Raw genomic sequence first — 26391 nt, forward strand, 5'->3', positions numbered from 1 at the left:
AAACCAGCAAATTCATTGGTTGAACAGTTTTCTATCACCCCTCCTCTCCAAAATATTGCACAGGGAAATAAATTCAGCAAGGCTGTTTCTTTTTCCTTGGTAAGGAATGCTCCAGCAACTTATTCAGAAACTTAACGTGTAAGCAGTGTCTGTACACTAATTGGCGCTCTCATTATAGGAATTGTTAGCGTGGTTGGCATGTTTATACCTTGCAGCTCTGAACTAACCTTCTTTTACCCTTCTGTAGAAATCCTGGACTTTGGCTATCCTCAGAACTCCGAAACAGGGGCCCTGAAGACCTTCATCACTCAGCAAGGCATCAAGAGTCAGGTAACCAGAGGAATTTGGGTACAGCACTGCTCTGCTGGTTAATTTTCTGGAAGCCTGTTTGAGAAAGTACAGTCTTAATTACCAACTAATCATTTGAACTGTGCTGAGTGGAGGTGCCTGGGTAGATTGAGAACAGCCTGACAGGGATGTAGCTCGGTGGCAGCTCCTTCTACGTGTCTGTGCTTGTGTGACCTCATGTTCCCTGGCGCATGGTAAGATGCGTGAGGAAGGGCCCTGAGCTAGGATAATGCCAGTCCCTTGCATGTAAATCATTGCTGGCTTTAGGCTCTGCTCTGTGTCAGCTTCTGACAGAGGATAAACAAATCTACCTGCTGAACCAGAAATAGTTCTTCTGCGTGTGAGTCTTGCTGAGCAGGTCTGTTCTCTACCAGCCTTCAGTGCTTTGAGCTGTCAGGCTTTCATGCCTGTCATGTAATGAAGTATTCTTCATCCTTGTGCATCTTGCTGTGAGGCAGGAAGCTGATGTTATTCGGTTCCTGCAGATCAGCATCAGTACAGTCTGAGTTTTCTCATGCTGGAGATGAGAATCTCTACTGTGCATTTGGCACAGCGTTAACCCTTGCAACAAAGTTTACATGGAGGTAGAAGATAAAGGGCACCTGGGGGGAAAAAAGACACTGCAATTGCACTGTTCTTGGGAATGTGTTTTAAACTAGCCCTAATCCTACTCCAGGCGATGGTCCTCAAAATCAGGCTTCCCATCTTGCCCAGCTCATGCTCAACCTCTGAAACCAAAGGACTGTTATAGTCACTGTTTCTCATGTCCCCAAGGAATATTGCTCGCTCTGTCCATCTGACACAGCTGTGCAACTCATAATGAGGACTTAGCCTAAAACTCAGTCCTCTCCCCTGTGTAGCAGGTGAGTCAGGGAAAAAAGCTGGGGGTCGGTTTGTACTGAAGCTGTCTGCAACAGAGGTCTGGGTGAAGCTTCAGCCCTGAGGTACAAACAGAAGGGAAGTGCTAAGCAAGAGCCTGCCTGGTGACCGTTCTTGTTAAGGATAAGCAGAGGTCAGAGTCTCTGGAGACTCTGTTTCAACTCTGTTCATCAGCACTGACTTCCTAAGAACTCTTCTTTAAACTTTTAATCCTCTGGTAGCAAGACTAGCTCCATCTCTCAAGAAGGAGGCGAGAGAGAAGCTGTCTCTGAGCAGTGTATTTCCTGCTAGAAGAGCAAACAGTCTTTTGCAAGAGGGCATGCATGTCTCGGTGGCCACATGTGGGTGCATCCGGCCTCAGTCCCCCATTCCGAGCCCTAGTGTAAATCCCTTCTGCAGTCTGATGTTTTGGGCAGTCAGCACTCACATTAGCTGAGTCAGCTCCTGTTCCTAGGAAAATGCAAAACTAACCACCACCCTCACTTCCTTCCCTAGCTCTTTTTTTTTTTTTTTTTTTGTCTGACAAAATTCTACACTGTTTTTGTGCAAACCACTGTCACAGCATCTTGCTGCTTTCAACAACAGGCTTATTTCTTCCCTTATAAGCAGTTTTGGACTACAGCTTTTCATAAGTAAGCAGTTATTCTGCTCTGTGTTGGAAGTTTCTGCAGCCCAGTTCAAAACGCAGAAATAATCCTTTCCAGGCACAGTATGGCAGGGGCAACGATTGAAACAGTACTTGCATATTTCCTTGTCTACTCTGGTGCATCTAGCCTCCAACTCCTTCGCTTACAGCCCGCTTCTGGCAGGTATCTTGGGCCAAAATCTGAGGCAGAGTGGTCTGTCGTGCATGCTCCCTTATCCCTGCTTAGTCCATGATGGTGCTTTCCTTGGGCTTGTGTCCTGCTGACCTGAAGGAGCAAAATCCACAGCTATGTCAGACTTTCCAAGCTCAACTTTTTGACTTTGTTTTCAAAGATTTGAGGCTTACTGAGCTGCTGCCCTCTGAATGCCCACCTTGTATGGCTGCAGTGGTCTTTCCAGGGCCACTTATATTCCAGATCTTGGAATAAAAGATCTGCTTATTTTTATTTTTTGGAAGTGCTGATGTTGCTGCATTGCTTGCCAAGGGAAGTACCCCTGTGCTCTGGGAACGGGGTTGTGTAGCACACAGATTTTTAGAAGGTACCGGTGTGCAACATGATTTCACTTCTAGTCCCTATCCTTAGGCTAAACGTGCTCTTACAGCTCAAGGTGGAGCTGTGCTCTGTTCTCACTCTTCAGATTCTGTCTGCATCTCTCCAGACTTCGTTAACTAGCTGAAGGTTGTACTTTTCTTCCCTTCCAAGTGCTTTCTGTGAGCGTGAGGTAGTTCACTCTTAGTTACCCCAAACCTTAGACATTCTGTAGTGCTAAAATGCTGCTAGTACCTCTTAAAAGTGAGGAGAGGGCTGCCACCAGCTGCCAGAGCCCAGGAAACCTGCTGATAGGCATCTGCCTTTAACCTAGTTAACATGCTGGCAACTGAGTACAAGTTGGGTGTTCTTGTCCCGTTTTAGCTGACTTACTCATCCTCAGGGAAGGTCCCAGTCCTGAGACATTTCAGACCTGAGGGAACGCTCATGCTGGTGGGCGATCCTAGCATTGGCACTCCCCAGGCATCTGCTCACAGATCCATCCACTCACTTTCTGTAGCGACCAGTAGAGGTTCATGGCACTGATGCTATTGCAGGAGGTGGAACATCAGCAGGTGATCAGTGTCCCTTTGGAAGCCAGAGAACTGGGTGTTACATCTATATATATTGTAAAACTCTCTGCCTCTTAGATGTTACGATAATGTCTCTGCTTGCTCAGGGGGTCACCATGTCTGTGGCAAGAACATGTGTGAAACCAAGCTACTGCTGCTTTAAAGCTGAGATCATGTACTACCACCCGACCTGTGGGCCTGGTGCAAGGCTGCTGGGGCAGGACCCGCGTCTGTGTTCTGCAGTCATTCTGGTGGAAGAGGTGGAATTAACAAGGATATAACTTTATATAGGACCCAGACTTAAAGTGACTGCAGTCCTGGATGCCTCATAGTCTGGGCATCTGTGCCATGGTAAATGTCCAGGGCTTGCTTTAAGAACAGCGACATGAGTCTGCTCTGTGTAGGAACATTACTGGGAGTGGTATTTGGCCTGTCTGTCACTCCCTCTGCTCTGCGTTGTATTTGGGTGATAATAATGGGTCGAGTCTGAAAAGCCGTTTCACTGCTAGGACTGCTGTGTTTTCTGAGGGGAGCTGAAGGTCAAAGCCCCTCATCTTGTTTGTGCTAATTAGCTGCCTAATTAATGATGAGTTGGCTTGCTTTGTTCCTGTCCTGAGGTAGCCTTAAGCCTAACCTGCCTCTTTCTCCCTTCCTCCCTTTTCTTGCTACTGACCTGCTTGCCTGTTAACCCTGTGTGCACCGCGCTTGCTGCTATACATCTACTTCTTGACTTTCTGCGTGTGACTGGACCCCGCCTGTAGCATCAGGTAGGAAACCTCCCAGTGCTTCTTGACATCAGCCTTAGTGGTCTCGGGAGGCTTAGAGCCTGGGCGCTGTTAGGCGTGTGTAACTCCAGTGCCTGTGTGTCAAAAGCATTTGTGCGTAATAAATAGCAAGCACTTGCTCTTAGATTTAGAGCAAGCTTTCTTAGACCTCTAGATAAACCGAAAGACTAAGATGTCACTTCTTCCTTTCAGACTAAGGAGGAGCAGTCCCAGATCACCAGCCAGGTGACTGGACAAATTGGATGGAGACGTGAAGGGATCAAATATCGTCGCAATGAACTGTTTCTTGATGTGCTGGAGAGTGTGAATCTCTTGATGTCCCCCCAGGGTAAGTAGGAGGTGGAGAGCTGGCATCTTTCTCCCCTTCGAGGTTTGTGAGTGGGACTTGTATAAGTGTTCTGAACTGGGCTCTTCTCTACACCAGGTCAGGTTTTGAGTGCCCATGTCTCTGGCAGAGTGGTGATGAAGAGTTATCTGAGTGGGATGCCAGAGTGCAAGTTTGGCATGAATGACAAGATTGTCATTGAAAAACAGGGCAAAGGGACTGCGGATGAAACGGGGAAAAGGTAAGAGGCATTGGGGTAAAAAAGCTGCTTGCGACCAGGGACTCCCATGAAAGGGCAGCGCCTACTAGCTTTTCTGATCTGACAGGTAAAGCTAATCTCTTCTTCCCTTCAGATGTTATTGCTAACTTTTCTCTGGGTCGGTCAGCCGTCATGCAAGCTGCTGGCCTGAGGGGCTCAATATGGAGAGCTTCTCTACAGCTCTCCAAGTATTAAGGTTCAAATGTATTGTTAAGTGTGGAGTTCTTGCATCCGGAAACACTTTCCCAAGGTATCTTTTTCCAGAACTTGTGTCTCTAGCAGTTCTAGTCATTGCAGAGACTCTTATTTGTAGGATCAGTGGTAGTGCTCCCACAGAACAATGAGGGAACCCCTCTGACTGTAGCCTGCGCTACCTGGACTGTTCACACAAACTGGAAGAGCTGACAGACCAACACTGGGTAAGCCCCTCCTGCTGACGTACAGGGGGAGGCTCTTCCCTTCTGGGAGCCCAGCTGCGCCTCAGTCAGTACCCGCACTGAAGCTGAAAACGGGTCTCATGCCTCTTCTAGCCTTCCTGCTTGGGGTGAAGAGGTAAAAGGAAAGGGACGACCACTTTTGTCTCACTAACCATTTGCAACTCAACTGTGTTTCTCTTGGTTGTTTTCTTGTTTTGTTTTGTTTTTTGCTGACCCCCAGCGATTTGGGAAGGTAGATAATCTGCTTCAGCTGTGTGTGCATTCTGCTGTCCCCCATTGTCTCTTGCTTCATGTGACTTGTGCATGTAACTTGGGTCTCAGACACTTTCCACAATGGTTCCTGTAAATGGAGCTGAGCTGCTATTTGCCTTTTCTCTCAGAACCGAGCCAAGAGCTATCACTTCACTGTCACCTTTAAGCCATTTTTCCTGTACCTGAATTTAGGTAGTAAAATGGATGAGCCTCAGGTGGCTGCCCAGTGGGGATATATCCTAGTGAAAATGTCATCTGTGTAGGCCTCTGAAGAGTCAGTAACGCTGTCCCAGAGCTTCTGTGTTGTTAGTTCCTTGGCCTGTAAATGTGCTATTTTCTTGAGTTACAGAAGCAAGGTGGGCAGGGACTCTCGAAACTGTGGTTCTCTGGTGAGCAAGAGCCTGGAGATGTCATTCTCCAGAAGCATTTAGTTATGAGGTGACCAAAAGGGACAGCTGCTGCTAGTTGCTTTTTGGCATCTATCATGTGGCAACACCAAACCCCGAGTAATGCTGCCTGAGGCCTGGAGCAGTGCTAGGCAGTAGGGCTTTCCCAGCAGCGTTCCAAACAAACAGGAACTAGTCAGCTAGTGTTGGCTGTTGTCTGGGCGACAGATGAGGAAAGACTGACTCCCGCTTACAAAGCACAAACTACACCCCTGGGTTGTGTAATTCAACAGCCAGTTCGGCCTGAGGTCAGTCCGCTTCCCAATTGTGCAGGTGATGGTGGTTCCTAGGTTCCTGAACCTGCCTGTAGTGCTTACACTACCTCGGCACACTTGCATGGTTGTCCAGTTGCTCCCAGCAGTTGAGGCAGCCTAGATGTGACAGTTCTATAGTGCTGCACTTTCTCTAAACTGCTGCCTCTTCTATTGCTGTTGCCGTCGCCTTTTCTTGTCCCTCTTGGTAGCTGAGAGGAGTTCTTGGCTCACTTCAGGACCGGTAGCAGGGAAGGTATTGTCAGAGACTGGGCCTTGGCACAAGCTGCGTGCTGGCAGGTTGGGCTGGTGCACCCAGATGGGGACAGGCTGGTGCACCTTCCGAACAGGGAGACCCCGAACCTGGCGCCTCCTGGCTGTGTGGCAGTGGGATAGCTTTCTGGACAGGAAAGTGTTTTCTTTCCTTTGAAGCGTGCTGCAAGAAGACTTGGCCTAGCAGAGTTGCCCTTGCAGTACTGAGGTGCTGCTGACTGGCAGACCTGAGCATTGTGGCGTTGGCTGTGACAGAAGGGTGCTGCTCTCATCCCTCTCTTCTCTGGGGAGAGGAGGGAGAGAATTCTTTCAAACAAGCTTCCTGAAGTATGATCTTTGTGGTGGTGAAACAAGAAAAGTCTGAGCCAAGAGCCTGCTGTCCCTTAAATCTCTCCCTGCCTCCCCGTTTCCTGGACGCCTGTGATGGCAACGCACTCTGTAGAGTAGCTTCTGCCTGGGCAGACTTTGACTGCGCTGAGATTCCAGGGCTGCAGCTTGCACTTGTTTAACTGTCTTGGTTTTTTTAGCGGCAAACAGTCAATCGCCATCGACGACTGCACTTTCCACCAGTGCGTGAGGCTCAGCAAGTTTGATTCTGAGAGGAGCATCAGCTTCATTCCACCAGACGGAGAGTTTGAGCTCATGAGGTAAGGTAGTGGGGGATGAACAGGCCGGCGTTGGCATCTGCTCTGCTGCAGTAATGTTGCTGCTCTCAGACAGATTTGCAGCCCCGAGCACCTAACAAATACGCGCTTGCCGCCTTTCTTTTCAGAGTGGACTCTGCAGGTTGTCCCACAAATCCTTCTGTTGTAGCTGTGGTAGAAGCCCAGCTGCATGGTTTTTTGTCACAACCATAGTGTTGGATGTGGGTTTCCTTACCCTTTAGCTTGCTGTACCTGGGTTTGTAGTGCTTGAAACTGGTGTCCTTGAACAGGGCCATTGGCAGGAACCAGATATGAGACTTGGGACTCAAGAAACCATCACTGCCCTAGGGCAGCACAGATCTTACTGCTGCTTCCTTCTGGGATGGCTCCCTTTCTGGCCATCCCTTTCTGATGTTCCTAAGCTGTTCCCCATATGCAGAGGTTGTCTCTTTAGGAAGGTGATAGAATTTGAGACCATAAAGGAGTTAACTCCTCATCAGAGTTCGTTGTCGCTTGCATCCCGGCAGATACCGAACCACTAAGGATATTATCCTTCCCTTCCGTGTGATCCCTCTGGTGCGGGAGGTGGGTCGGACCAAGCTGGAGGTGAAGGTGGTGATCAAATCAAATTTCAAACCTTCCTTGCTAGCCCAGAAGATAGAGGTAAGAGAACAAAAACCTATGGCCTCTTGTACCTGGGAATAGTGCCTCTATTTTGTCGCCTGCTGTGGAGTCCTCACAGATGAGTTCTCAAGCTTGTACAGGACTAAGAGTGAACTGAATGCCCCGCAGATGTGTGGTGCTGCTGTGCTGTGGAAGGGAACTGCTGTAGAGTAGGGAGGTGGAAGTTGTTTTCAGTTCCACAGCCACCTTGGCAGAGGCCACCCTTCCTGCAGCAGCTTTTCGCTTGATGTCTTGGCCACTGTGAAAAGTTTGTGTTCTTCTGTCTGCACGGCCTGATGTCTGGCAGGCAGCAGGCTGTGAGCTGTGCAAGACAGGCTAAGGGTGACTTTGCAGCTTAGTCCCCTTCTGGGAAAGGCTTGCTGCTGCAAAGCCAGGCTGTGCAGAGCCTAGTGCAGCCAGACCTCCCTGGACAGTCTGGCATCCTGCCTGAGCTCTTCTGCCCCACGCGAGCCATGTTTCCTGCAGCCTGAACTGGAGAGCTCTGCCCTCTTCCTCAGTGACTCTTGTGGATTCTGAAAGTGTGTTTGAACCTTTACTTCTAAGCAAGAAACTGGAGAGCTGGCCAAGGATGCCTGGTGGTAGCTGTTGTTCTCTGGGCCCTGAGAAGGGAGAGGGAAGGCCGAGGGGTCCAGGACAGCAGCTGTGTTCTCCTGGGAGGAGGCGGTCTTCCCCTGAGACTGCGCGGAGTGCCCAGGCACCAGGCTCCTTGCCCATGCTCACCAGACTCTGCCTTCCAGGTCCGGATCCCAACGCCCCTCAATACCAGTGGAGTGCAAGTCATCTGTATGAAAGGGAAGGCAAAGTACAAGGCCAGTGAGAATGCCATTGTCTGGAAGTAAGTGAGCGTGTCAGGTCTGGGGTGCTGCAGGGGCAGGGAGGGTCTGGTTAGTGCCCCTCTTGTGGAGGGGAGAATAAACTGGGGCGCCTGCTCACTTCTGGGCTTTCTCTGATAGGATAAAACGTATGGCTGGAATGAAGGAATCCCAGATCAGTGCGGAGATCGAGCTGCTGCCCACCAATGACAAGAAGAAGTGGGCTCGGCCCCCGATCTCCATGAACTTTGAGGTGAGTTCTGGTCTGCCTTCCACGGTGCAGCTAACCTTGGCGACGCTTTGTCAGTCCAGTCCCTTCTGCCCTTGGGGAGCTCCACAGGTTTGAGTGCTCCCCATCCGCAGCTGGCGTGTGACTCTGCCTAACACAAGGCCAGCCAGGTGGCAAAGCTAATGGAAGAAAATTGTCCTTAAAGCCATGGGAGTCTGTCACCACCCATGTAGGGAGTCAGGAAGGGAACAGTGGCTTTTGGTGCCCATTTCTAGATGTGTAGCCAAGGGGTCCTGTGGCTTTCGTGGATGGAGAGCACCTTAAGCCTCTGTTCCAATGCTCTCTGTTGCCTTTCCCTTTCTCAATAGGTCCCGTTTGCGCCCTCTGGGCTGAAGGTGCGCTACCTGAAAGTCTTTGAGCCAAAGCTGAACTACAGTGACCATGATGTGATAAAATGGGTGAGGTACATTGGCAGGAGCGGGATCTATGAGACCAGATGCTAGCCCCAGCAGGCTACCGGGCTCCCTCTTCTCCAAGCCATCCTCTGCCTCTCCTCAGTCTTCAACTACATTCAGAGAAAACATCTGCCTGGCCCCTCTACGCAGATTGGAAGACCCTACGGCTCACCTTGGGAGCGGACTCGCCTGTCTGTGCCCAGTTACCACCCGGGCTGCAGATGAAGTTCAGAACCCTGTTGTGCACAGGGGTGGTGTCAGCCTCCCGCTCCCCGTCCCAGGGTGGGCAAGGGCTAGTCTAACTCCCATCCTCTCGTGATCTTTCTAGGGAACGTCCACCATTAAACTCCTCTTCTGTTGGTGTCTCACTACTTGCATCATATCCTAGTATTTTTGAAGTTCTTGTGCATATGTACTCGTAGAATAGACCTAAACATAGACTGGACAAATCTGAGTTGAAGTTACCCTGGCTTCTGTACTAGCTATTGCTGTTGTGGTAGATGTTGCTGACCAGTCTGAGATGCCCGGGGTGGTGAGTGCATCGGCCCCCGCCGGGGGAGATGGTGGGCTCGCCGCATCTCACCACCTTAATATTTCTTGCAAAGTTGTCAGTATAGAGTCCTGCTGCGGGAAGGTTTGTGACCAAAAAGGATGAGGGTTTAGACTCTTGCTGGTGTGTATGTGGGTGGCACAGCATTTAAGGTCCTTGGAGCGCTCGCCCTCGCCTGCTGCTGGCTGCAGCCAGTCTGTCCTTTCCCAGCCAAGCGGAAGCGCAGCCCCGCAGTGTCCTGGGGCGCGCGGGGCAGGCTCAGCCCTGTCGGGGTGCGGCGGGGGCTGTCCTGGGGACCGACGTGCACTTGCAGCGAGAGCCCCCCCTCGCCCCACCGCCACCCACCGCTTCTGGGCCGTTGCAATGCTGCCGCCGCCCGCAGCCCCGCTTCTGGTAGTGTGGTCTCCATTTTGTACACCCTGTGATTTGTCCAGCTCTCGATCTAATAAAGTATGTAGAACGGAGACGGCTGCCCGTGCTGCTCTGTGGGGGGCGTGGGGCGGGAGGCGGCGGGGCCCGGGCCGCCCGCGGCTGGCGGGGGCGGGGAGCCGGCGCCGCCGGGGGGAGGAGGGTCCCCCGGGGGGTGGGGACGGGACGGGGCCGCCAGGGCGGCTCGGCCGCCGCCAGGGCGCAGGCGCGTCCCCGCGCGCTCCCGCACTCCGCTTCCCGGCGGCCCCCGCGTGCATGGCGGCCGCCCGCCTCCTTCCCGGCAGCCCCCGCGCGCGCCGGGCCTTCCGCCCCTGCGCGGGTCCGGGCTGCCGGCGGCGGCCGGGCCGCGCTGCGCCCCGCCATGGCCTCCTGCGCCGACATCCTCCGCAGCGAGTTCCCCGACCTGGACGGCGAGGTCTTCGCTTACGTGACGGGTGAGCGGCGGCGCGACGGGCCTCCCGCCCCGCCGCATGTCGCGACAGGCGTCGGGGGAGGGGGAGCAGGCGGGTGCCCCCTGCCGGCCGCGTCGCGACAGGCGGCCGTCCGTCGCGACAGCGGCGGGGTGTGCATGGCGGTGTCCCTGTGCCTACAGGGATCCTGCACGGCGACGGGGCCGACTTCGAGTCGGTGGACGAGCTGGTGGAGGCGGTGGGGGAGCTGCTGCGGGAGGTGTCGCAGGATGCCAAGGACGAGGGCGCTATCAGGGACATCTGCCAGCGCCTCTTCAACACCCTGCAGCTGTAAGGGCCCCCCCGCCCCTCACCCCCGGCCCCCTCACCCCCGGCCCCCCTCACCCTCCTTCTCCTCTCCCACAGGGACGAGGGCCGGGCCCAGCGCTGCAGCCAGGTGCTGCTGGACGCCCCCATCCAGCTCTCCCAAATCACTGACGGATACGGTGAGTGACACCCACCGGCGACCCCCAGCCACACGCTGTCCCCCCCCAGCAGCTCCCGTCCTGCTGTCAGGGCACGGGCGGCGAGGATGGGCCCCGGGGCGTTGGGCGTGTGCTCGCTGGGCCTCGGGGAGCGGTTCCCTGCGCCCCTGGGCCCCCCCTCGCAGCTGCACCCCGCTTTCTCTTCCCGCTGCTGAGCTGTGGCCAGCAGCACCTGGCTGCCGCAGGGCAAGCAGGGGTGGAAGGAGAGGAGCCACCCTTTGGTCCCCCTGGGAGAGGGGCAGTCCTGCCTGGTCGTGAGCAGCCCTTAAGGCAGCTCTTGGTGGGGTCTCCCTGGAGCACGGGATCATCAGCACAACCCAACCCAACGTCTTCTTGCAGCAGACGCCGGCACGGACCTGCTGCCCGGGCTGCTGCTGAAGAGAGGCCAGACCTCGGTGAGTGGGGGCCATCCCCGTGTTCCTAAGCCAGCAGATGTGGTGGGAGCAACTAACGCGTGGGGCTGCAGGTGTCCTACCCTGCTCCGGTCACCTCGCCCCCGGAGGGCAGCCGGGACGGGCGGTCGTCATGGGTAGGGACGCAGCAGTGGGGATGCTGCTCCTCCTCGTCAGCTTCACTGTAATTTGGGAAACTCGACCTTGCTGTGGTGAAGAGGCTCAACAAGAGTTAACGGCTTATTAATTTGATGAGTTCTATTTTGCTGTAACTTTTTAATGAGCTTCAAATTGTGGATGATGCAGTGGTGGTGCTCCGAGTGCAGCTTCTCTGACTTTCACGAGGACCTTTGGCCTCTACAGCAAGGCCAATTGAGGAATAGCCTCTACAGCTAATTGAGGATGACGTCTCGCCATATGCAGTGAGAGAGAAAATCCTGGGTAATGGTTAGATGTTGGATGTTACAGGTGCGGAGTTAGCACGGAGCAGCTGTTTTCCAGAGAGCTGCTGTGGGGAGGTTTTAAGCCCAGCTTCAAAAATGGCTGTGGGTTGTCCTGGTTTGAGAAATAAGATCAGGAGTGGAGAGGTCTGGAAGCAGTTACGGTCTGTGATCTGGAGGAAGTCAGAACATCTTTGCCGATGACAGGCGTAGCTGCCCAGGAGGGACCTGTCAAAGTCTGAGTATGGGGAGAAGCGGTTGTGCATCTGCAGAGCAAGGACGGCGGTTGCTGTACTGGGTGGGCAGTCTCTCTACCAGGGTGGTGTCTTGTAGAGCTCTCCCTTCCTGGGGTAATGAGTGGAGGACAAGAACCCCTCGCCAGGAAGCTGAGACCTGACGTGGTCCCCATGTGTCTGAAAGGGAGTCTTAAGCGAAAGCTGGCAGCTGTTGCTGGTTTTGGCACTGGAGTTGTTGCTGCTGGGTTTGCTCTCTGGCTCCCATGTCTGCAACTCAAAAAGGATCTTCAGAAAAATTGGAGACGATTCAGAGGAGGCCTCGGGAGGCCTCTCAAGTTCTGGAGGACATGTCTTATGGGGAGATTGAGGGAGCTCGGTATAGTTTACAGAGTGACTCAGTCCATCTGTAGGTATGGGGTCACAGCTCCAGTAACAAGACGCTCTTCAGTCTAGCATGCAGGGCTGTAACGTGCTCCGGTGGCTGTAGAGTTGCCTAGAAATACCTAGGAGTGTTCTTGGTCAGCCACAAATATTTGACTTGACACAGGAATAAGCTGGAGTGGGCTGAGAGCCTGGCCAAGACCAGAGGCCAGATTAAAACGCTTGGCTCCTTCTTGCCCTCAGGTTTAATTAAATGCTTTTTGTCTCTGTCTTGATTGATCCACTGCATAAGCCGAGTTTGTTCCAAACTGGCTAAAGTTTAACGTGCCTGGTGGTCCAGAACAAGGGTGGGCGTAGGGTCTAGCGGAGGAGGCATTGGGGTAGCAGGTTGCTGCTGTTGAAGCGACTGGGCTGACCCAGGTCCCTGGAACTAGAGAAAGTGGCCGTACGTTAGGGTCAGCCAAACCCTCTGCCTTGCTGAGGCAGAACCGTTGTGCGTGAGCAGTTGATTTAGGACTTCATTCCTGAATTGATTTCCTGGCCTGATTAGCTTCTTCAAAACGCACTTGAATCTGTCCCAGTTCCCATGTCCTGCCTCCTGGAGTTGGGTTTCTGGTGCTTTTGCTGAAGTTGCTTTCTCTTCTTTAAACTCTCTGCTTTGTGCCCCAGATGGTGAATGCCAAGAAACTGGAGAAGGCAGAAGCCAGGCTGAAAGCCAAGCAGGACAAGAGGATGGAGCGGGATTCCCTGAAGACATCTGGCCCTCTGTGAGTACGGAGGGCGCCTCAGGTATCCCTGTCGCGCTCTGCTGAGCGTGGCTGGGATCTGGCTGTACCAGAGCTTTATGGTTGAGCCCCCTTCTCCGTCTTCTGCCTGCCCGCAGGGTCCTTGAGGAGGCGTCTGCCAGCCAAGCTGCCAGCAAGAAGGAGACTCGCATGGAGTCATCAGGCAAGAACAAGTCGTATGATGTGCGCGTCGAGAACTTCGATGTGTCCTTCGGTGAGCGGTGAGTGCGGGTGGGGAGGTGGGACAGATCTTGGCTGGGCTTTGGGCTGTGGGTCACTGAGACTCGTCTGGAGAGTGGTGGGAAGTGACAGAGGACGTGGGAAGGGTGAGGAAGCAAGGTGGGCACCTGACCCCGTTGGCTTTGGGCTGGAGAAGTCTGTGATGGTTGTGTGGCCCCAGCACAGCCTGAAATACGGTTGGGGCAGGCGGCTGCCGGTTATTTCCCTCTCCGTGGGGCAGCCCTGACCCGCCTGTTCCCTTGCTTCAGTGTCCTACTGGCGGGAGCAGACCTGAACCTGGCGTTTGGACGACGCTATGGGCTGGTGGGCAGGAACGGGCTGGGGAAGACTACGCTGCTGAAGATGATCGCCAGCCGGAGCCTGCGCATCCCCTCGCACATCAGCATCCTCCATGTGGAACAGGAGGTGGCAGGGGACGAGACGCCAGCGCTGCAGAGTGTGCTGGAGTGTGATACCACTCGCGAGAGCCTGCTGCGGGAGGAGAGGGATCTGACGGATAAGATTAATGCCGGCAGGTGAGATGTTGCTGGTGGGTTTCCAGCCCTTCTGCGGCTTCTGGACCACGAGGTCTCATTCTGAGGTCTCTCCCTTTAAATGGAGGGCTCCAGCAGGGCTGGGCTACCTCTTGCTTGGGGAGATCGGCCTCCACCAGCATCCAAACCCTAACCCTCGTCAGTCCCACATGCTCCTCTTTGTCCCACCCCAGGGGAGAAGGGACAGAAGGTGCCAGGCTGTCAGAGATCTACGCGAAGCTGGAGGAGATTGAGGCAGACAAGGCCCCAGCAAGGTGAGACAGCCCTGCGGACACCGCTGTTTGTTGCCGTGGGCAGCGGTATGGGGCACGGAAGGGTGATGCCGTGGCCCTGGGATCCAGGCTGCGAGGACAGGGCGCTCTCCCTGCTGCTCCTTGTCTCTTCTTCTGTCACAGCTCTGCTGGGCTAGGAGTAGTCGAGCTTCCCCCTGAAGCTGGAGGGAATTTTTTGGCCCCAAGTGACTTGCATTGTTGCTGCTGCTCCTCTCAGACCTCCTCAGGTTCCTGGTGGTCTGGGGAATTTTTCTGGGATGTTGGTGGTAGCGACTCTCTTCCTGGCCAAAGAGCTGAAAGCTTCTTGCGAATCTAGGACTTCACGTGGATGCTGTGCTCTCTTGGGCTGCATTTCCCAGCCAAGTGCTGCTCTTGGGCCTGCAGGGAAGTTTTCCTGTGCCAGAATGGCCTTAAACCGCGCAGCAGGGTCCCCGGGGTGACTGTGGGTCCAGGGCCTCAGACTGTGCTGTGCGTCTGGATGCTGTAGCTGGGTTCCAGTTCCCTCTCTTTTTCCCCAGGGCATCCGTCATTCTCGCTGGGCTGGGCTTTAATGCAAAGATGCAACAACAGACAACCAAGTAAGTCTCCAGGTTCTGGGTATCGAGACAGAAACGGGTCTGGGGAGACGCCGCTGCTGGTGAGCCCCCAGGCACTGCTGTGGCTGTGAGGGAGGGGAGCCCTGGGGAAGGGTGAAGGTCTGTTCCTGCCCTCCCAATGCGGTCTCCTGCCCCGAGGGAGCCAAGCCACCGGCCTGCTGGACCATGGTTCTCGTGCTGTGCCCGAGGTCTCTGCGGGGACACACAGTTTCGGGGTGACAGCAGAGCTGAAAGGGCAGCGGGGGAGCAGGGAGCCTGGCAGGCGAACACAGAGTCGTTCTGTGTTAGGCAGTAACCCCTCTCTGCAACCTCTTCTCTCCTCAGAGAGTTTTCCGGAGGCTGGAGAATGAGGCTGGCCTTAGCCAGAGCCCTGTTTGCCAGGTTGGTGTCCAGGCCTTCATGCCATGGGGTCTGTGCTGCGAGGTGCAGGGGTGCTGCCCGGGGCTCCTCTTGGCTCTGGGGGTGCGGGGCGTTGGGGGCATCACAGCTCCGTGTGTGCGGTGAAACGCGCTCTGCACTGACCCTGTGCTCTTTTTGCTTCTGATACCCGTGTCTGGTTTTTCCTAGGCCAGATCTCCTTCTGCTGGATGGTAAGTCGATACCATGAGTCCCCTCCGACTCCACGGCCAGGCCTGCCTGTGCCCTTGCTGGGGTTGGGAACACGCTGTGGCCTTTAGCTGCCCGCCCAAAATAGCCCTGCGTGACAGGGCAGTGCTGGCAGGGCTGTGGGCGCTGCGGGGAAGCGCTGGGGGGGCCGCCTGCACGGCACTCAGCAGAGCTCTGCCCCATGCCCCAGCTGGGGGCTCTGCCTGTCGCCGCGCCCCAAGCAGTCCCTCTCCCGGCCCTGCCGTGGGCCCTGGCTGCCGGCCCATCCCAGGGGTCCCTTCACCGCAGGGGGTGACCCCGGCACTGGGCTGGCTCCATGGGGGGTGCCCACCCTGGCTGGAGGGTTTGTGTGAGGCGCTGCCGCTGGGCACCAGTGCCCAGGTACCAGTATGGGGTGGGGGGAGCGTCCCCGTCCGAGCCTCGGCCCCCAGACCCCCCTGCCTCAGCGCACCCCACGGGCGTGAGTCCCCTCAGCTGTGGAGTCAGGTCCCCACGCAGGGTCTCTTCCTCCATGATGCTGATCTCTAGCCTTTCCTGTGTAAAAGAGCATAATCCAGCCGTCCCCATCCCTCCTGACCTCCCTGCCTCTTTCCCTTCCCGCAGAGCCAACGAACATGCTGGACGTGAGGGCCATTTTGTGGCTGGAGACCTACCTGCAGGTAGGGGGTGGCCAGGAAGCCCTGGGACAGAGCGAGGGACGGAGATGTCCTCCAGGCTGGTGTCTCGCCTTGCTGGGTGGTGGGAACAAGCCCTGCGCTCTGGCTTGACGATGCTCAGGCCTCCCTCTTGCTGTCTCCTCCAGACCTGGCAGTCGACCATCCTCGTGGTGTCCCACGACAGGAACTTCCTGAACGCGGTGGCCACAGACATCATCCACCTGCACTCTCAGCGGCTGGACACGTACCGCGGGGACTTTGAGAACTTCATGAAGATCAAGGAGGAACGGCTGAAGAACCAGCAGCGAGAGTACGAAGCCCAGCAGCAGTACCGCGAGCACATCCAGGTACTAGAAGAAGCCAGTAGTGCTGCGACACTCTTCTCCCAGCCTTGTCCCACTCTCCATGCTTCTAGTAACCCTCCAAGCCTCCCTGCTTCCAGTAATCTCTGCTCTTGGAGTTTTTTCTGCTGTTTGGCCTTTCAGTGACCCGTGGACGTGTCTCTGTTGTTGCAGGAGGCTTGGCAGCAGAGCGGGGTGGCTGGGGCTGAAGAGGACCTGCAGCGTGCTGATGCTTTTCTCTCTTGTAGGTTTTCATCGACCGCTTTCGCTACAATGCCAACCGGGCATCCCAAGTGCAGAGCAAGCTCAAGCTGCTGGAGAAGCTGTGAGTGCCTGTCCTGCTCCTCTCTGGAGGCGGGGAGGGGACAGTGAACGGGGGTTCTGAAGGTGCCTGGGTGGTACCGGGATGGTTTGGGCTTTGGGTGCTCTGTCTCTGGTCCAGAGGCTTTGGCCAGGATGAGGCATTGGAGAACTGAAGACTGTCTGGGTTTCTGGTGTGGGAACAGACCCCCAGTGCAAGGCATCTCGGTTACCCATCTCCTCTTCTTGCAGGCCAGAGCTGAAACCTGTGGACAAGGAGTCTGAGGTGGTCATGAAGTAAGTGTCCCCTGAGCCCTTGCTTGGAGGGTGCCTGGCTCCGTTTCTGATGTGAGCTCCTCCTGGGTCCCGTCCCGGCTGGAACAACCACCCCTTCCCGTGGGCCAGCCTTACTCTGACAGGGAGCCCAGACAGGCCCCCACGTTTGTGTTGGGTTCCCTCCTGGGGCCAAGGCTGCCAAGACTGATCTGTCCCCTCTTCTTGTGACCATCCTTCCCAGAGGCCCTGCATGGCAGGGAGCCCTCCTTCCCACCTGGGGGTTGCAGCGGTTGTCCCGGTGGGGGTTGGGAACAGGGTGTCTGAAGTTCCTGGACATCTCTCACCTCTTCCTGCCTTCCTAGGTTCCCTGATGGTTTTGAGAAGTTCTCCCCCCCGATCCTGCAGCTAGACGAAGTAGACTTCTGTTATGACCCAAGTCACTACATCTTTCGTTCCCTCTCCGTCTCTGCTGACCTGGAGTCCCGCATCTGTGTGGTATGTGGAGTTGCAGAATAACGGTGGCTACAAGGGACCTTGGGAGGGCCCTGCTGGAATCAGGGCCAGCTTTGATGTTAGGTCAGGTTGCTCAGGTCCTCCTTGTCCAGTTGAATTTTGGATGTTTCCAGGGAGGAATGTTTCTCCCATTCCTCTTGGTCCCATTGCAGCATTTGATCATCCTCATTACGAGGAACATTTTTCCTAATACCGATTAGAATTTGTGACTTCTGCCTGTTGCCCTTCACCCTTTCACTGGGCACCTCTGAGAAGACAGTGGGTCCATCTTTTCTGTAACTGTTAATTAGCTGACGACAGCGGCATGTGGTGGGGGCTCCTGCCATGCTGGATGGGACAGCAGAGAGATGTTATTTGCTTGCGAATGAGGCTGGGGCCAAGTAATCCTTAGGCTGGAGGGCTGGGGAGGGGACATCCTCTAGCACTGCTGTCTGTGCAGCTCCTCACTGATAGAAACGCAGCTGGAGCCGCTGGTTAGACTCTCGTTCTGGCCGCCTCCGCTGTGTGATTCTCCAAGCGAGCCAAAATTCCCTGATTGCTGCCCCACGCTCCAAAGTACCTTCATGGGTTTCACGTTCTCCAATGCTGCTGCTGCTTCTCTAGGTTGGGGAAAACGGAGCTGGCAAGTCGACCATGCTAAAGATCTTAATGGGGGAACTGGCACCAGTCAGAGGGATCAGACACGCTCACAGGTACCTGGTAGGAAGGGCTGGGGGACTGGGAGGAATGGTGCGGCTGGAGGGCTTCTGGGCTGTGCTCTGGAGTGGTGGCTGCCCAGGTGACAGGGATATGGGGGTGGGTCCTGCACACCCACGCATATGCCCCGCTTCCTGCAAGCGCCGTGGTCGCGGGGCCTGGTACCAGCTCCCCGTTGCTCTTCTCATTCTGCAGAAACCTAAAGATCGGTTATTTCAGCCAGCACCATGTGGATCAGCTGGACTTGAACATCAGTGCTGTCGAGTTGCTGGCAAGGAAGTTCCCAGGTGAGTTTTGGAGATCCCAGGAGATGTGGGACATGGAGGTCTCCTTTGCCATGCACAGAGCACCGTTGATTTGTTCCGTGGCCCTGGGCAGAGGTTCTGTCACCTCGGTCCTTAAGGGACACCGCCTGCTCTGGGTTGAATCTCCACCTCCAGCACCGGTTCAGCACACCAGCCGTGAGAAGCCGTGCTGGTTGTGCAGGGGTGGTCGGCGGGCTGGTGCCCCACCGTGGCCGGGTTTTGGAGGCAGATGACCCACTTTCCTGCCAGGCACAGAACGAGCACTGGCTCCCCCTTTCCCAGCTTCCAAAACCTCCTGCTCCCTTCTCCACTTAACAGGTGGTGACAGGGAATTGGGGGCAGCCTGGGGTCAGTCACCAGCCCTGCAGCCCCTGTTCCGATTGCGTCAGTCAGGTTTTCCCACAAACCCCCTGCTTGGGAGGGAATTGCCTGGAAGCGGCTGCTGGGTTCCTCCCCGCCGCGCTGGCCTGGGGGGCTGAGGCACCGGGGTCCTGTGTCACCCTGGATGTGCCATGGCTATGTTGTGACACGCTCCTGCAGGGAAGACGGAAGAGGAGTACCGGCATCATCTGGGGAGCTATGGTGTCTCGGGGGAGCTGGCTGTGCGTCCCGTGGCCAGCCTGTCTGGAGGTCAGAAGAGCCGCGTGGCCTTCGCCCAGATGACTATGTCCTGGTAATTTTCTCCCAGATGTTGTTAACTTTTGCACAGCTCCATCCCCGGATCCTGCTTCACCAGGAGGATGTGGGCATCCAGGGACTCTCCGTTGCCCCACGGAAGGCTTGTCCTGGGGCCTTTTTTGGGGAGGGAGGTTGCCACCCTGGTGGGACGATGTGGAAGGTGGCTTTCTCCTGCTGCGTTGGGCTCACAGGGAAAAGAGGTGTCCCTGGAGCTGGGCAATGCCAATCTCGGGGCAAATGTGGGTGGCTGTGGCGTTTCACGGCTAAGGCAGCAGCCTGGTGGGGGTCCCAGCGCAGGCCTGCTCCAGTGCACGCTCAGAGCCGTCTTCTCTTCCAGTCCAAACTTCTACATCCTGGATGAGCCGACAAATCATCTGGACATGGAGACCATCGAGGCGCTGGCAAAGGCACTGAACAAGTTCCGGGTAAGGCTCCCTGGGTGGGATCTCCTCTCGTGCGGATGCTCCCTCCAGCATGGGTTCCTCACTCTGTCAGCCGGGGGCGACAGTCCAAGGCCAGGGATGGCTTCCAGCCCAAGACACGGGTTGGGAAGAGCCAGTCGCATTTCTGCCTTAGCCACCCGTCCCGGTGGTTTGTTTCACTTGCTGGCTTTGGCTGAGGGTGGCCAAGAGAGGCAAGAGCAGACCAGAGAGCACCTTGTCCCCCATCCTGGCCAGTCACCTGCACCCTGTGGCTTCTCCTGTGCTGCGTGCGGTGCCTCAGGGCCACTTGCCTCTTAGGCACAACTTACAGCTGGTCTCCAAAGACACAGCCTCTGGGTACCACTGCGATCAGTCTTGTTCTTACTGTTTTATCATTGCCTGGGTTGGGGCAGTTTTACTGTGAAACAAAAGCTTGATTGAGGTTGCCTGGGGCCTTGTCCAGCCGCCTTTTCACTGTCGCTGACTCTGCCTGGAATCTCCGTCCCTGCACTTGTCGGGGACCTGGAGAGCCAGTAGCGATCCCGGCGCTTGCCCCTCCTGTGCTGCAGATGCCGCCTGCGCTGTGCCCAGGGCTGTGCCCCGCTGAGTCCCCTTTTCCCGCTCCTGTCGGCAGGGTGGTCTGATTTTGGTGTCCCACGATGAGCGCTTCATCCGCCTGGTGTGCCAGGAGCTGTGGGTGTGCGAGGACGGCACCGTCACCCGCATCGAGGGCGGCTTCGACCAGTACAGGGACATCCTGCGGGAGCAGTTCCGCAAGGAGGGGTTCCTATGAGGGGGGAGCCGGACTGCGCCGGGGCCGGGAGCTCGCCCGCCTCGGCTCCATCCAACGTGCCTGGCAGAGCGACGAGGACGCTGCCACCCGCATGGACCCTCGGCTCTCCCCCCCGGCCGGGCGCGGGGACCACGAGGCAGCGGGAGCCCGGCACCGGGCGGACTGGGAAGGCTGTGCCCAGCACTGGGCAGACTGGGAGGGCTGTGCCTGGGGCTGCTGCTCTGCGAGAGGAGGGGAGGGGGTGTCACGACCTGACCCCCCCCCGGGTCTAACTCCGTGCTCTGGAGGGCGGGAGAGGAGCTGTTCTCCATGTTTCTTCGCTTCCCCCTCTGCCTTTTTCTTTCTTTTTGGTTCTTTTTGTGTTTAACTGGCCGAACACGTCGGGCTCCATCACATGCCACCGTCCCGAGGCCTTTGCTGCTAAACGCGTCCCCTGCCCCTTCCCCGGCCCCTGGGCGGGGGGGGGGCTCCGTGGCCCGTGCTCCCCCCGGGGCCGGTGTCTGTCGTGCCCGGCTGCGCCTGGGACGCCCGCTGCCCCCCGCCCCGCTGCCCGCCTTCCCCTCCTGGGGGGCTGCTGGTTCCCCCCCCCAGCCTGCCGCGGGGCGAATAAACCCCGGACGCAGCAATGGGTGCAGCGCTCGCCTTTCCTGGGGGGGGGGCTGCGGGGGTTGAACGGGGGGGGTGGCGGGGGGACGCGCCGTGCTTTTATTGGGTCTCACCGGATTAAATGTCTCCCCCGGGGTGCGGGGGGAGGCTGGCGCCGGGGCGGGTTGTTTCCCGGGGGGGGGCAGGGGGCGAGGCCGGCGTTGGGCGTTAGCTGGGATCCGATTGTGGTTTGGGGGCTGCGGGAAACCGGGCTTGGGGGGGGGGGGGGGACAGAGCGGGGGCCCCCGGGGGGGTGCGGTGGCCCGGCTGCCCACCGGCGGGGGTGTGGCGGTGTCCCGGTGCCGGGAGCCCCGCCCCCCGGTGCAGGCCCCGGTGTCCGCCCCCGGCCGGCGCGGCGGCGCGCGGCGGGCGGGGCAGGCCGGTGCGGCGCGCGGCATGAGGCAGGGCGGGGAGGCGGCGGGCGGGGGGCGCGCGGCGGGCGGCAGCCCCGTGCCCAGCCCCGGCTCCCCCGGCGCCGAGGAGGTGAGCGGGGCGGGGGGGTCTCCTCCCCGCGTGTGTGCGTCCGGGGGGGGCCGTGTGCCGAGGGCTTTGCGGGACGGCGCTCTGCGCGGGGGGGTGCCTGAGGGAGGCTGAGGAGGGCGGGGGGGCTCTGTGTGTGTGGGAGGCTGGGGGAGTGCGGGGACAGGGGGGGCTCTGTGTGGGGGTGCGCGGGGGAGGCTGGGGGGGGGCTCTCTGTGCGCGTGTCCGAGGGGGGCTGTGTGTAGGGGACGTGTGCGAGCCGGGGGGGTCTCAGTGTGTGTGTGTGCGCGCGTCTGAGGGGGGGGCTCCTCCGCGTGTGTGTGCGCGCGCTGATGGGGGTCGAGGGCTTTGCGGGACGGCGCTCTGTGGGGGGGGGGATCGCTGCGTGTGTTGTGTGTGTGCGGGGGGGGGGGGATCGCTGCGTGTGTTGTGTGTGCGGGGGGGGGGGATCGCTGCGTGTGTTGTGTGTGTGCGGGGGGGGGGATCGCTGCGTGTGTTGTGTGTGTGCGGGGGGGGGATCGCTGCGTGTGTTGTGTGTGTGCGGGGGGGGGGGGATCGCTGCGTGTGTTGTGTGTGTGCGGGGGGGGGGGATCGCTGCCTGTGTTGTGTGTGTGCGGGGGCCTGTGTGTGTGTGTGTGCGTGCGCGGGGGGGGGCGGATCGCTGTGTGTGTGCGGGGGCCGGTGTGTGTCTGTGTCCGGGCGGGAGGGGGGGGGCTGTGTGTGTGTGTCCGTCTCCGGGGGGGGCTGTGTGTGTGTCTGTCCGCGGGGTCTGGGGGGGGGGGATGTCTCTGTGTGTGCGAGGAGCGCTCGGGGGGCGGCCGTGGGTGCGGGGGGGGGAGGGATGGTGCCGGGGTGCGGGGGGTGGCGCGGGGGACCTGCGTGGCCGGCGGTGCCGTGCGCGTGCCGGGCGGGGGGGTGCGGGGCTGTAGGCGTGCGAGCGGGGGAGCCGCTGCGTGCCGGTTCCGGGGGCGGAGGGTCCCGCAGGGGGGGTGTCGCCCCCCCTCCCCGGCGGCCGGTCGGGGCAGAACAGGGAGCGCGGCGCCATCTTGGGAGCCATCAGGTGCCCGGCGCGGGGACGGGCGGCGGCGGGGGGGGGGGAGGTCCGGGGGGACCGCCCCGGGGGGACCCGGCCGCCGCCCCGCGGGGAGGGGGGGGCTGTGAGCCCGGCACCGCGGTCCCCCCGCGGTCCCCGGAGCCGCCGGAGGGGGTGCCTCTGCTCCTCCGCCCCTGGCCCCAGTGTCGCCGGGGTCCCCCGGACCTTGTCCCGAGCGGGGCCGGGCTCCTGCGCTGGAAGCCCAAATCGCCGCCGTGGAAGCCCAAATCGCTAGGCACCCCCCCACACCGCCCCGCTCCCGGCTCCCTCGGGTCCCGGTCAGCCGCGGGAGGCGTCCCCCGCACCGGGGCTCCCGGCTCTGAGTCACCGCTGCCGGGCGGCTGCCGCGCTCCCTGGGTGTCCCATCGCTGGGTGTCCCTTCGCGTCATCACTGTGGTTCCCCCCCCCCCAGTGATCTGGGTTTTACAGGGAGGGGCTGCTTCTGTCCGTCCTGGGGTTTGGGGAGGGTGGGTGCTTGGGTGACTGGTCGGGGGCTGGGTGTCGCTCAGCCGGGGAGGGGGCGTCCGGGGGGTTTAATCGACACGTGGCGTTTGTTGCAGCCGTCGCAGAAGCGACAGAGAACCGTGGAGGACTTCAACCAGTTCTGCACCTTCGTTCTGGCCTACGCGGGCTACATCCCCTACCCCGACGAGGTGAGCGGGTGTGTGGGGTGCTCCTCTGAAAACGACGGGATCCTCTGGGCTCCTGCCACCTGCAGACCCAGCTCCCAGTTCCTCTCCTGGAGCGTGTTTTCCAGCCCTAGCCCCTTCCTCCTCGCTCCCTGAACGCCTGTGCTGCCGTTCCCTGTGCTAGCCCTGTGTCTTGCCCCCCTTGCAGAACGAGCCCTGGGCCCGCGGAGGCAGCATGAGCCCCCCGAACAGCACGGGGAGCACGCAGGACAGCGAGAGCTGGGCCTCGTCCCACTCCTCCGACTGCCACGTCCTGGGGGATGACGGGAGGAGCAGGGATGCCGCCGGGGGGGCTGTGGAGAGCGGCCTCCTCCTGCCCTACCCTGCCTTCCCTGACGGCTTCTACGGCACCCGGCCCCCGCAGACCAAACGGAAGAAACCGCCAGCAAAGAAACTGGTTTTGGAGCAGGAGGTGAAGAGGGAGCCGCTGGGCACCGGGGCAGAGCCGGACGGGGCGAGGGAGCTGGCTGCGCTGGAGGGACGGGTGCCCCCCGTGAGACAGCAGCTCCCGGAGCCTTCCCTCAGCCCGGCTGGGGACCCCCGGCCCCCCTCCCTCCTGGAGGAGCTGATGAAGGAGGAGAAGGACTGGACGCATGGAGCGCAGGGGGCCGAGAAGCCAGCGGGAGATGATCCTCAGCTGCAGGAGCACGGACCCTGCTCCGGAGGGAGGAAAAGCCCCGGTGCTTGCAGTACCTTGGACCAAAGCGAAGGGGAGGATGCGAGCAGAGGCAGCTCCCAGCTCAGTGGTGAGTGTCCACGGGAGCCCGGGGGCCAGTGACAAATGTCTCTCTCTCAGCTGGAGCCACCCAGGGAGGGCTTGTCGGTGTCCCAAGCCTTTCCCAGCACGGGGGTTGACCTGGGAGGACCGGAGAGCCGAGGGCAGGGAGCTGGCTGCCCTGCGGAAGCTCTGTTCTGCAGTGAGTGGTGCAGACCCGAAACATGTCTGAAGTGGGGTGTAGGGTCACCTTCCTCATCCGGTCTTCATTTTTTCTTTTCTTTTTTTTTTTTTTCTCCTTTTTGCAACTTTAGCAGTCGATTTCACAGCACCTCCCAACACCAAAGCAGAAGGTGAGTGGGGGGCTCTCCCATTTAGCACCAGTGGAACTGGCTGGTCTGGCCACAGCCGGGCCAGCAGCCGGTGAGGTGGTTTCTGACCAGTGTCTGTCTCTCCTGGCCAGACGACGACGCCTGGGACCTGATCACCTGCTTCTGCCTGAAGCCCTTCGCCGGGAGGCCCATGATCGAATGCAATGAATGCGCTACCTGGATCCACCTCTCTTGTGCCAAGATCCGCAAATCCAACGTGCCTGAGGTTTTCATCTGCCAGCGGTGCCGTGACGCCAAGCAGGAGATTCGCCGCTCGAACCGAGCTCGGACGGTGCCCCGCAAGCGCTTCTGTGACTGAAGCTCCCCTGGAGCCGGGAGGCCGGGGGTCCCCTTTTTAATCCGAAGATCATAGCCCGGTTTGGCGAGACAATCAATGCACGGTGATGGCCAGGGAGGGGCTGGACTGTCCCCCTTGCACTTCTGACTGCTGGAAGCTGCCCCGTGCGTCCTCCCTGGGGGGCGCGTTGGCCACGGAGCTCAGTTTCCCTGGAGGTGTGGGGGGGAAAGGAGGGTGGTCCAGCTGCGCACTAGGTCACTCTGGAACATCCCTGTCCTCGCACAAAGCTGGCTCAGTGCCTTTCCCCAGGGCAGCCGAGGAGAACCTAGTCCTAGTAGTTTTTCTGTGGTGTGGTGGAAGCTTACACTTACCCCAAGATGTGACTCCCCTTCGTCCTTTCTCCTCAGTGTTTTCCTTTTCCTTGCCTCAGGCTTTAGCGTGGGCTGCGACGGCCAAGCCCCAGTGATCCAAGTTCTCCTCTGGCAAGTAGGTGCAGCCCTCCATGAAGGGCTCCATGGAGCTCCCTCCATGAAGCGTCCCGCTCTCCAGGGCAGGAGGGGACGTCAGTCCTGGAGCAGAGTGGGGCTCTGCGTCTTGGGGGTGTTGGTGGAGCCATCCATCTCTGGTTCACCAGCCTTGCAGGCTGCACAGGGGAGGTCCTTCCCCTGGCCCATGGTGCTCCTGGTCTCGTTTGCTGTGCCTGTGACCCCAGGGTAGTCCTGTTGGGTCAGGAGCAGCAAAGGCATCCTCCAGTAGGTGATCACCAAGGCAGTTCTTGCTGAGCAGCCCTCCTTGCTTCATGTTCTCCAGTTGTACTGGGGTCTCCTGTGTGAAGGGGGGTGGGATTCCTGGTAGGAGACTGGAGTTCTCCTCAGAGCTGGCTGTGGCAGTGCTGGGAGCCCTTTGGAAGGGGAACAGGAGAGTGCTCTGTGGTTAGCTTTCCGTGTTTTCCAGTTAAAAACAACTGAAGCTTTTGTACCCTGTGGCCATCTCCTGCCTGCAGGGCTGTCTGGTGGAGCATCCGCTTCAACACCAGCTGGATGCTGAGACCTGAGCTTGGATGGAGCCAGGAGCTGGGAGGGCTTTGCTTCCCAGCACTCCCTCCATCACAGAAGTTGGGTTTTTTTCCTGGACACGTAGAGTGAAACCTAATGACTTGTCATGGGCGGGCCCCGAGCCCCTTCTGCTATGCAACTGCTGCTCTGGAGACACCGGCTGTGCTCTCTGCAGCCCCTGCTTGAGTTTGGCAGTGGAAGGCCTGTCCCTGTCCCGGTCCCCCATGGACAGTGTGTGTGTGTGTGTCATCTCCTGGGCCCCCATCTGCACCAACTGCTGGACCCCACCTCCAGACCCCTCCAAAAGAGCCTCCCCACGTGCCTTCTGCACTTTCCCTGGGGGATGCAGACCCCGCGCCCGTCCTGGTGACACTCGGCTCAGTCCCCGGCGTGCCACTGCCCACACTGGGACAGCCCCCTCTTGCCAGTCCCAATGACCGTTATTTCTTAACTGGGTTCTTTCCTACTTGCACATCTGGTTACTGTGGGACCACAGCTGGGGGAGGGCGTGGGGCAGCCCCTTATCACGCAGCAGCCCCCAGGCTTGTCCCTGTGCCTCTCTCCTGCTGTGGAAAGCCTGGGCCCCAAAAGTGCTTTATGTTTTTATAGTTACTTTGTATTGATATGTAAAATAGCGAATTCTGGTCCTTGCCCTGTGGAGTGTGGCTGGAGTCTTATGTATATAATAAAGTACTTTTGCCATAACAGTGGTGGCTGTGGCACAGCTCAGTGGCCTCGGGTCTCGCATCCCTCCGGGACCTGAGCGCTCCCCTTCTGCTGGCGGGGAGGGGACCTGGTGTGGGGATCCACCCCACTGCCCCCACCCACCCACTGCCCCCCAGGCG

The 26391-nt window shown here is 58.5% G+C and overlaps 3 protein-coding genes across 7 annotated transcripts in view; all 3 read left to right on the forward strand.

Annotated features, from left to right (window-relative positions):
* AP2M1 (adaptor related protein complex 2 subunit mu 1) overlaps nucleotides 1-9840 on the forward strand; it is a 29061-nt gene extending 19221 nt beyond the window's left edge. For all 3 annotated transcript variants that reach the window (XM_074591398.1, XM_074591400.1, XM_074591399.1), the window contains exons 4-11: nucleotides 248-330; nucleotides 3952-4087; nucleotides 4184-4325; nucleotides 6530-6649; nucleotides 7174-7309; nucleotides 8068-8165; nucleotides 8284-8395; nucleotides 8740-9840. In XM_074591398.1, coding sequence (XP_074447499.1) covers nucleotides 248-330; nucleotides 3952-4087; nucleotides 4184-4325; nucleotides 6530-6649; nucleotides 7174-7309; nucleotides 8068-8165; nucleotides 8284-8395; nucleotides 8740-8874 — 962 coding nt within the window. In that variant the 3' untranslated portion in view covers nucleotides 8875-9840. The remainder of the gene's footprint in view (nucleotides 1-247; nucleotides 331-3951; nucleotides 4088-4183; nucleotides 4326-6529; nucleotides 6650-7173; nucleotides 7310-8067; nucleotides 8166-8283; nucleotides 8396-8739) is intronic.
* Nucleotides 9841-10008: 168 nt separating this feature from the next.
* On the forward strand, nucleotides 10009-20595 carry ABCF3 (ATP binding cassette subfamily F member 3). Of its 2 annotated transcripts, none has more exons than XM_074591414.1 (21): nucleotides 10009-10239; nucleotides 10398-10545; nucleotides 10621-10700; nucleotides 11082-11134; nucleotides 12858-12955; nucleotides 13072-13194; nucleotides 13462-13728; nucleotides 13920-14000; nucleotides 14537-14596; nucleotides 14939-14995; nucleotides 15182-15204; nucleotides 15824-15879; nucleotides 16023-16223; nucleotides 16466-16542; nucleotides 16770-16814; nucleotides 17156-17288; nucleotides 17910-17998; nucleotides 18198-18289; nucleotides 18848-18980; nucleotides 19323-19410; nucleotides 20042-20595. In XM_074591414.1, exons 1-21 carry the CDS (start codon nucleotides 10167-10169, stop codon nucleotides 20198-20200), a joined length of 2136 nt encoding a protein of 711 aa, XP_074447515.1. In that variant the 5' UTR covers nucleotides 10009-10166; the 3' UTR covers nucleotides 20201-20595. The 2 variants fall into 2 exon arrangements, with proteins under 2 accessions (XP_074447515.1, XP_074447514.1); XM_074591413.1 differs by having other exon boundaries at nucleotides 10049-10239; nucleotides 11079-11134.
* A 599-nt stretch (nucleotides 20596-21194) lies between these two features.
* LOC141744529 (PHD finger protein 13-like) lies at nucleotides 21195-26253 on the forward strand. 2 transcript variants are annotated; one of them, XM_074590707.1, is made up of 5 exons: nucleotides 21195-21328; nucleotides 22979-23071; nucleotides 23256-23853; nucleotides 24137-24175; nucleotides 24286-26253. In XM_074590707.1, the coding sequence occupies exons 1-5, from the start codon at nucleotides 21242-21244 to the stop codon at nucleotides 24510-24512; spliced, it is 1044 nt and encodes a 347-aa protein (XP_074446808.1). In that variant the 5' UTR covers nucleotides 21195-21241; the 3' UTR covers nucleotides 24513-26253. The 2 variants fall into 2 exon arrangements, with proteins under 2 accessions (XP_074446808.1, XP_074446809.1); XM_074590708.1 differs by having other exon boundaries at nucleotides 24140-24175.
* The last annotated feature ends 138 nt before the right edge of the window (nucleotides 26254-26391 follow it).

This window comes from Larus michahellis, chromosome 6 (assembly GCF_964199755.1).
Source record: "Larus michahellis chromosome 6, bLarMic1.1, whole genome shotgun sequence".
Lineage (NCBI taxonomy): Eukaryota > Metazoa > Chordata > Aves > Charadriiformes > Laridae > Larus > Larus michahellis.

Coding starts and splice junctions, on each gene's coding strand:
- ABCF3 (XM_074591413.1), top strand. CDS start 10,167: ATGGCCTCCTGCGCCGACATCCTCCGCAGCGAGTTCCCCGACCTGGAC. Junction 10,701..11,078: donor CCAAATCACTGACGGATACG/GTGAGTGACACC, acceptor GTCTTCTTGCAG/CAGACGCCGGCACGGACCTG. Junction 14,001..14,536: donor GCAGACAAGGCCCCAGCAAG/GTGAGACAGCCC, acceptor CTTTTTCCCCAG/GGCATCCGTCATTCTCGCTG.
- LOC141744529 (XM_074590707.1), top strand. CDS start 21,242: ATGAGGCAGGGCGGGGAGGCGGCGGGCGGGGGGCGCGCGGCGGGCGGC. Junction 23,072..23,255: donor ACATCCCCTACCCCGACGAG/GTGAGCGGGTGT, acceptor CCCCCCTTGCAG/AACGAGCCCTGGGCCCGCGG. Junction 23,854..24,136: donor AGGCAGCTCCCAGCTCAGTG/GTGAGTGTCCAC, acceptor TTGCAACTTTAG/CAGTCGATTTCACAGCACCT.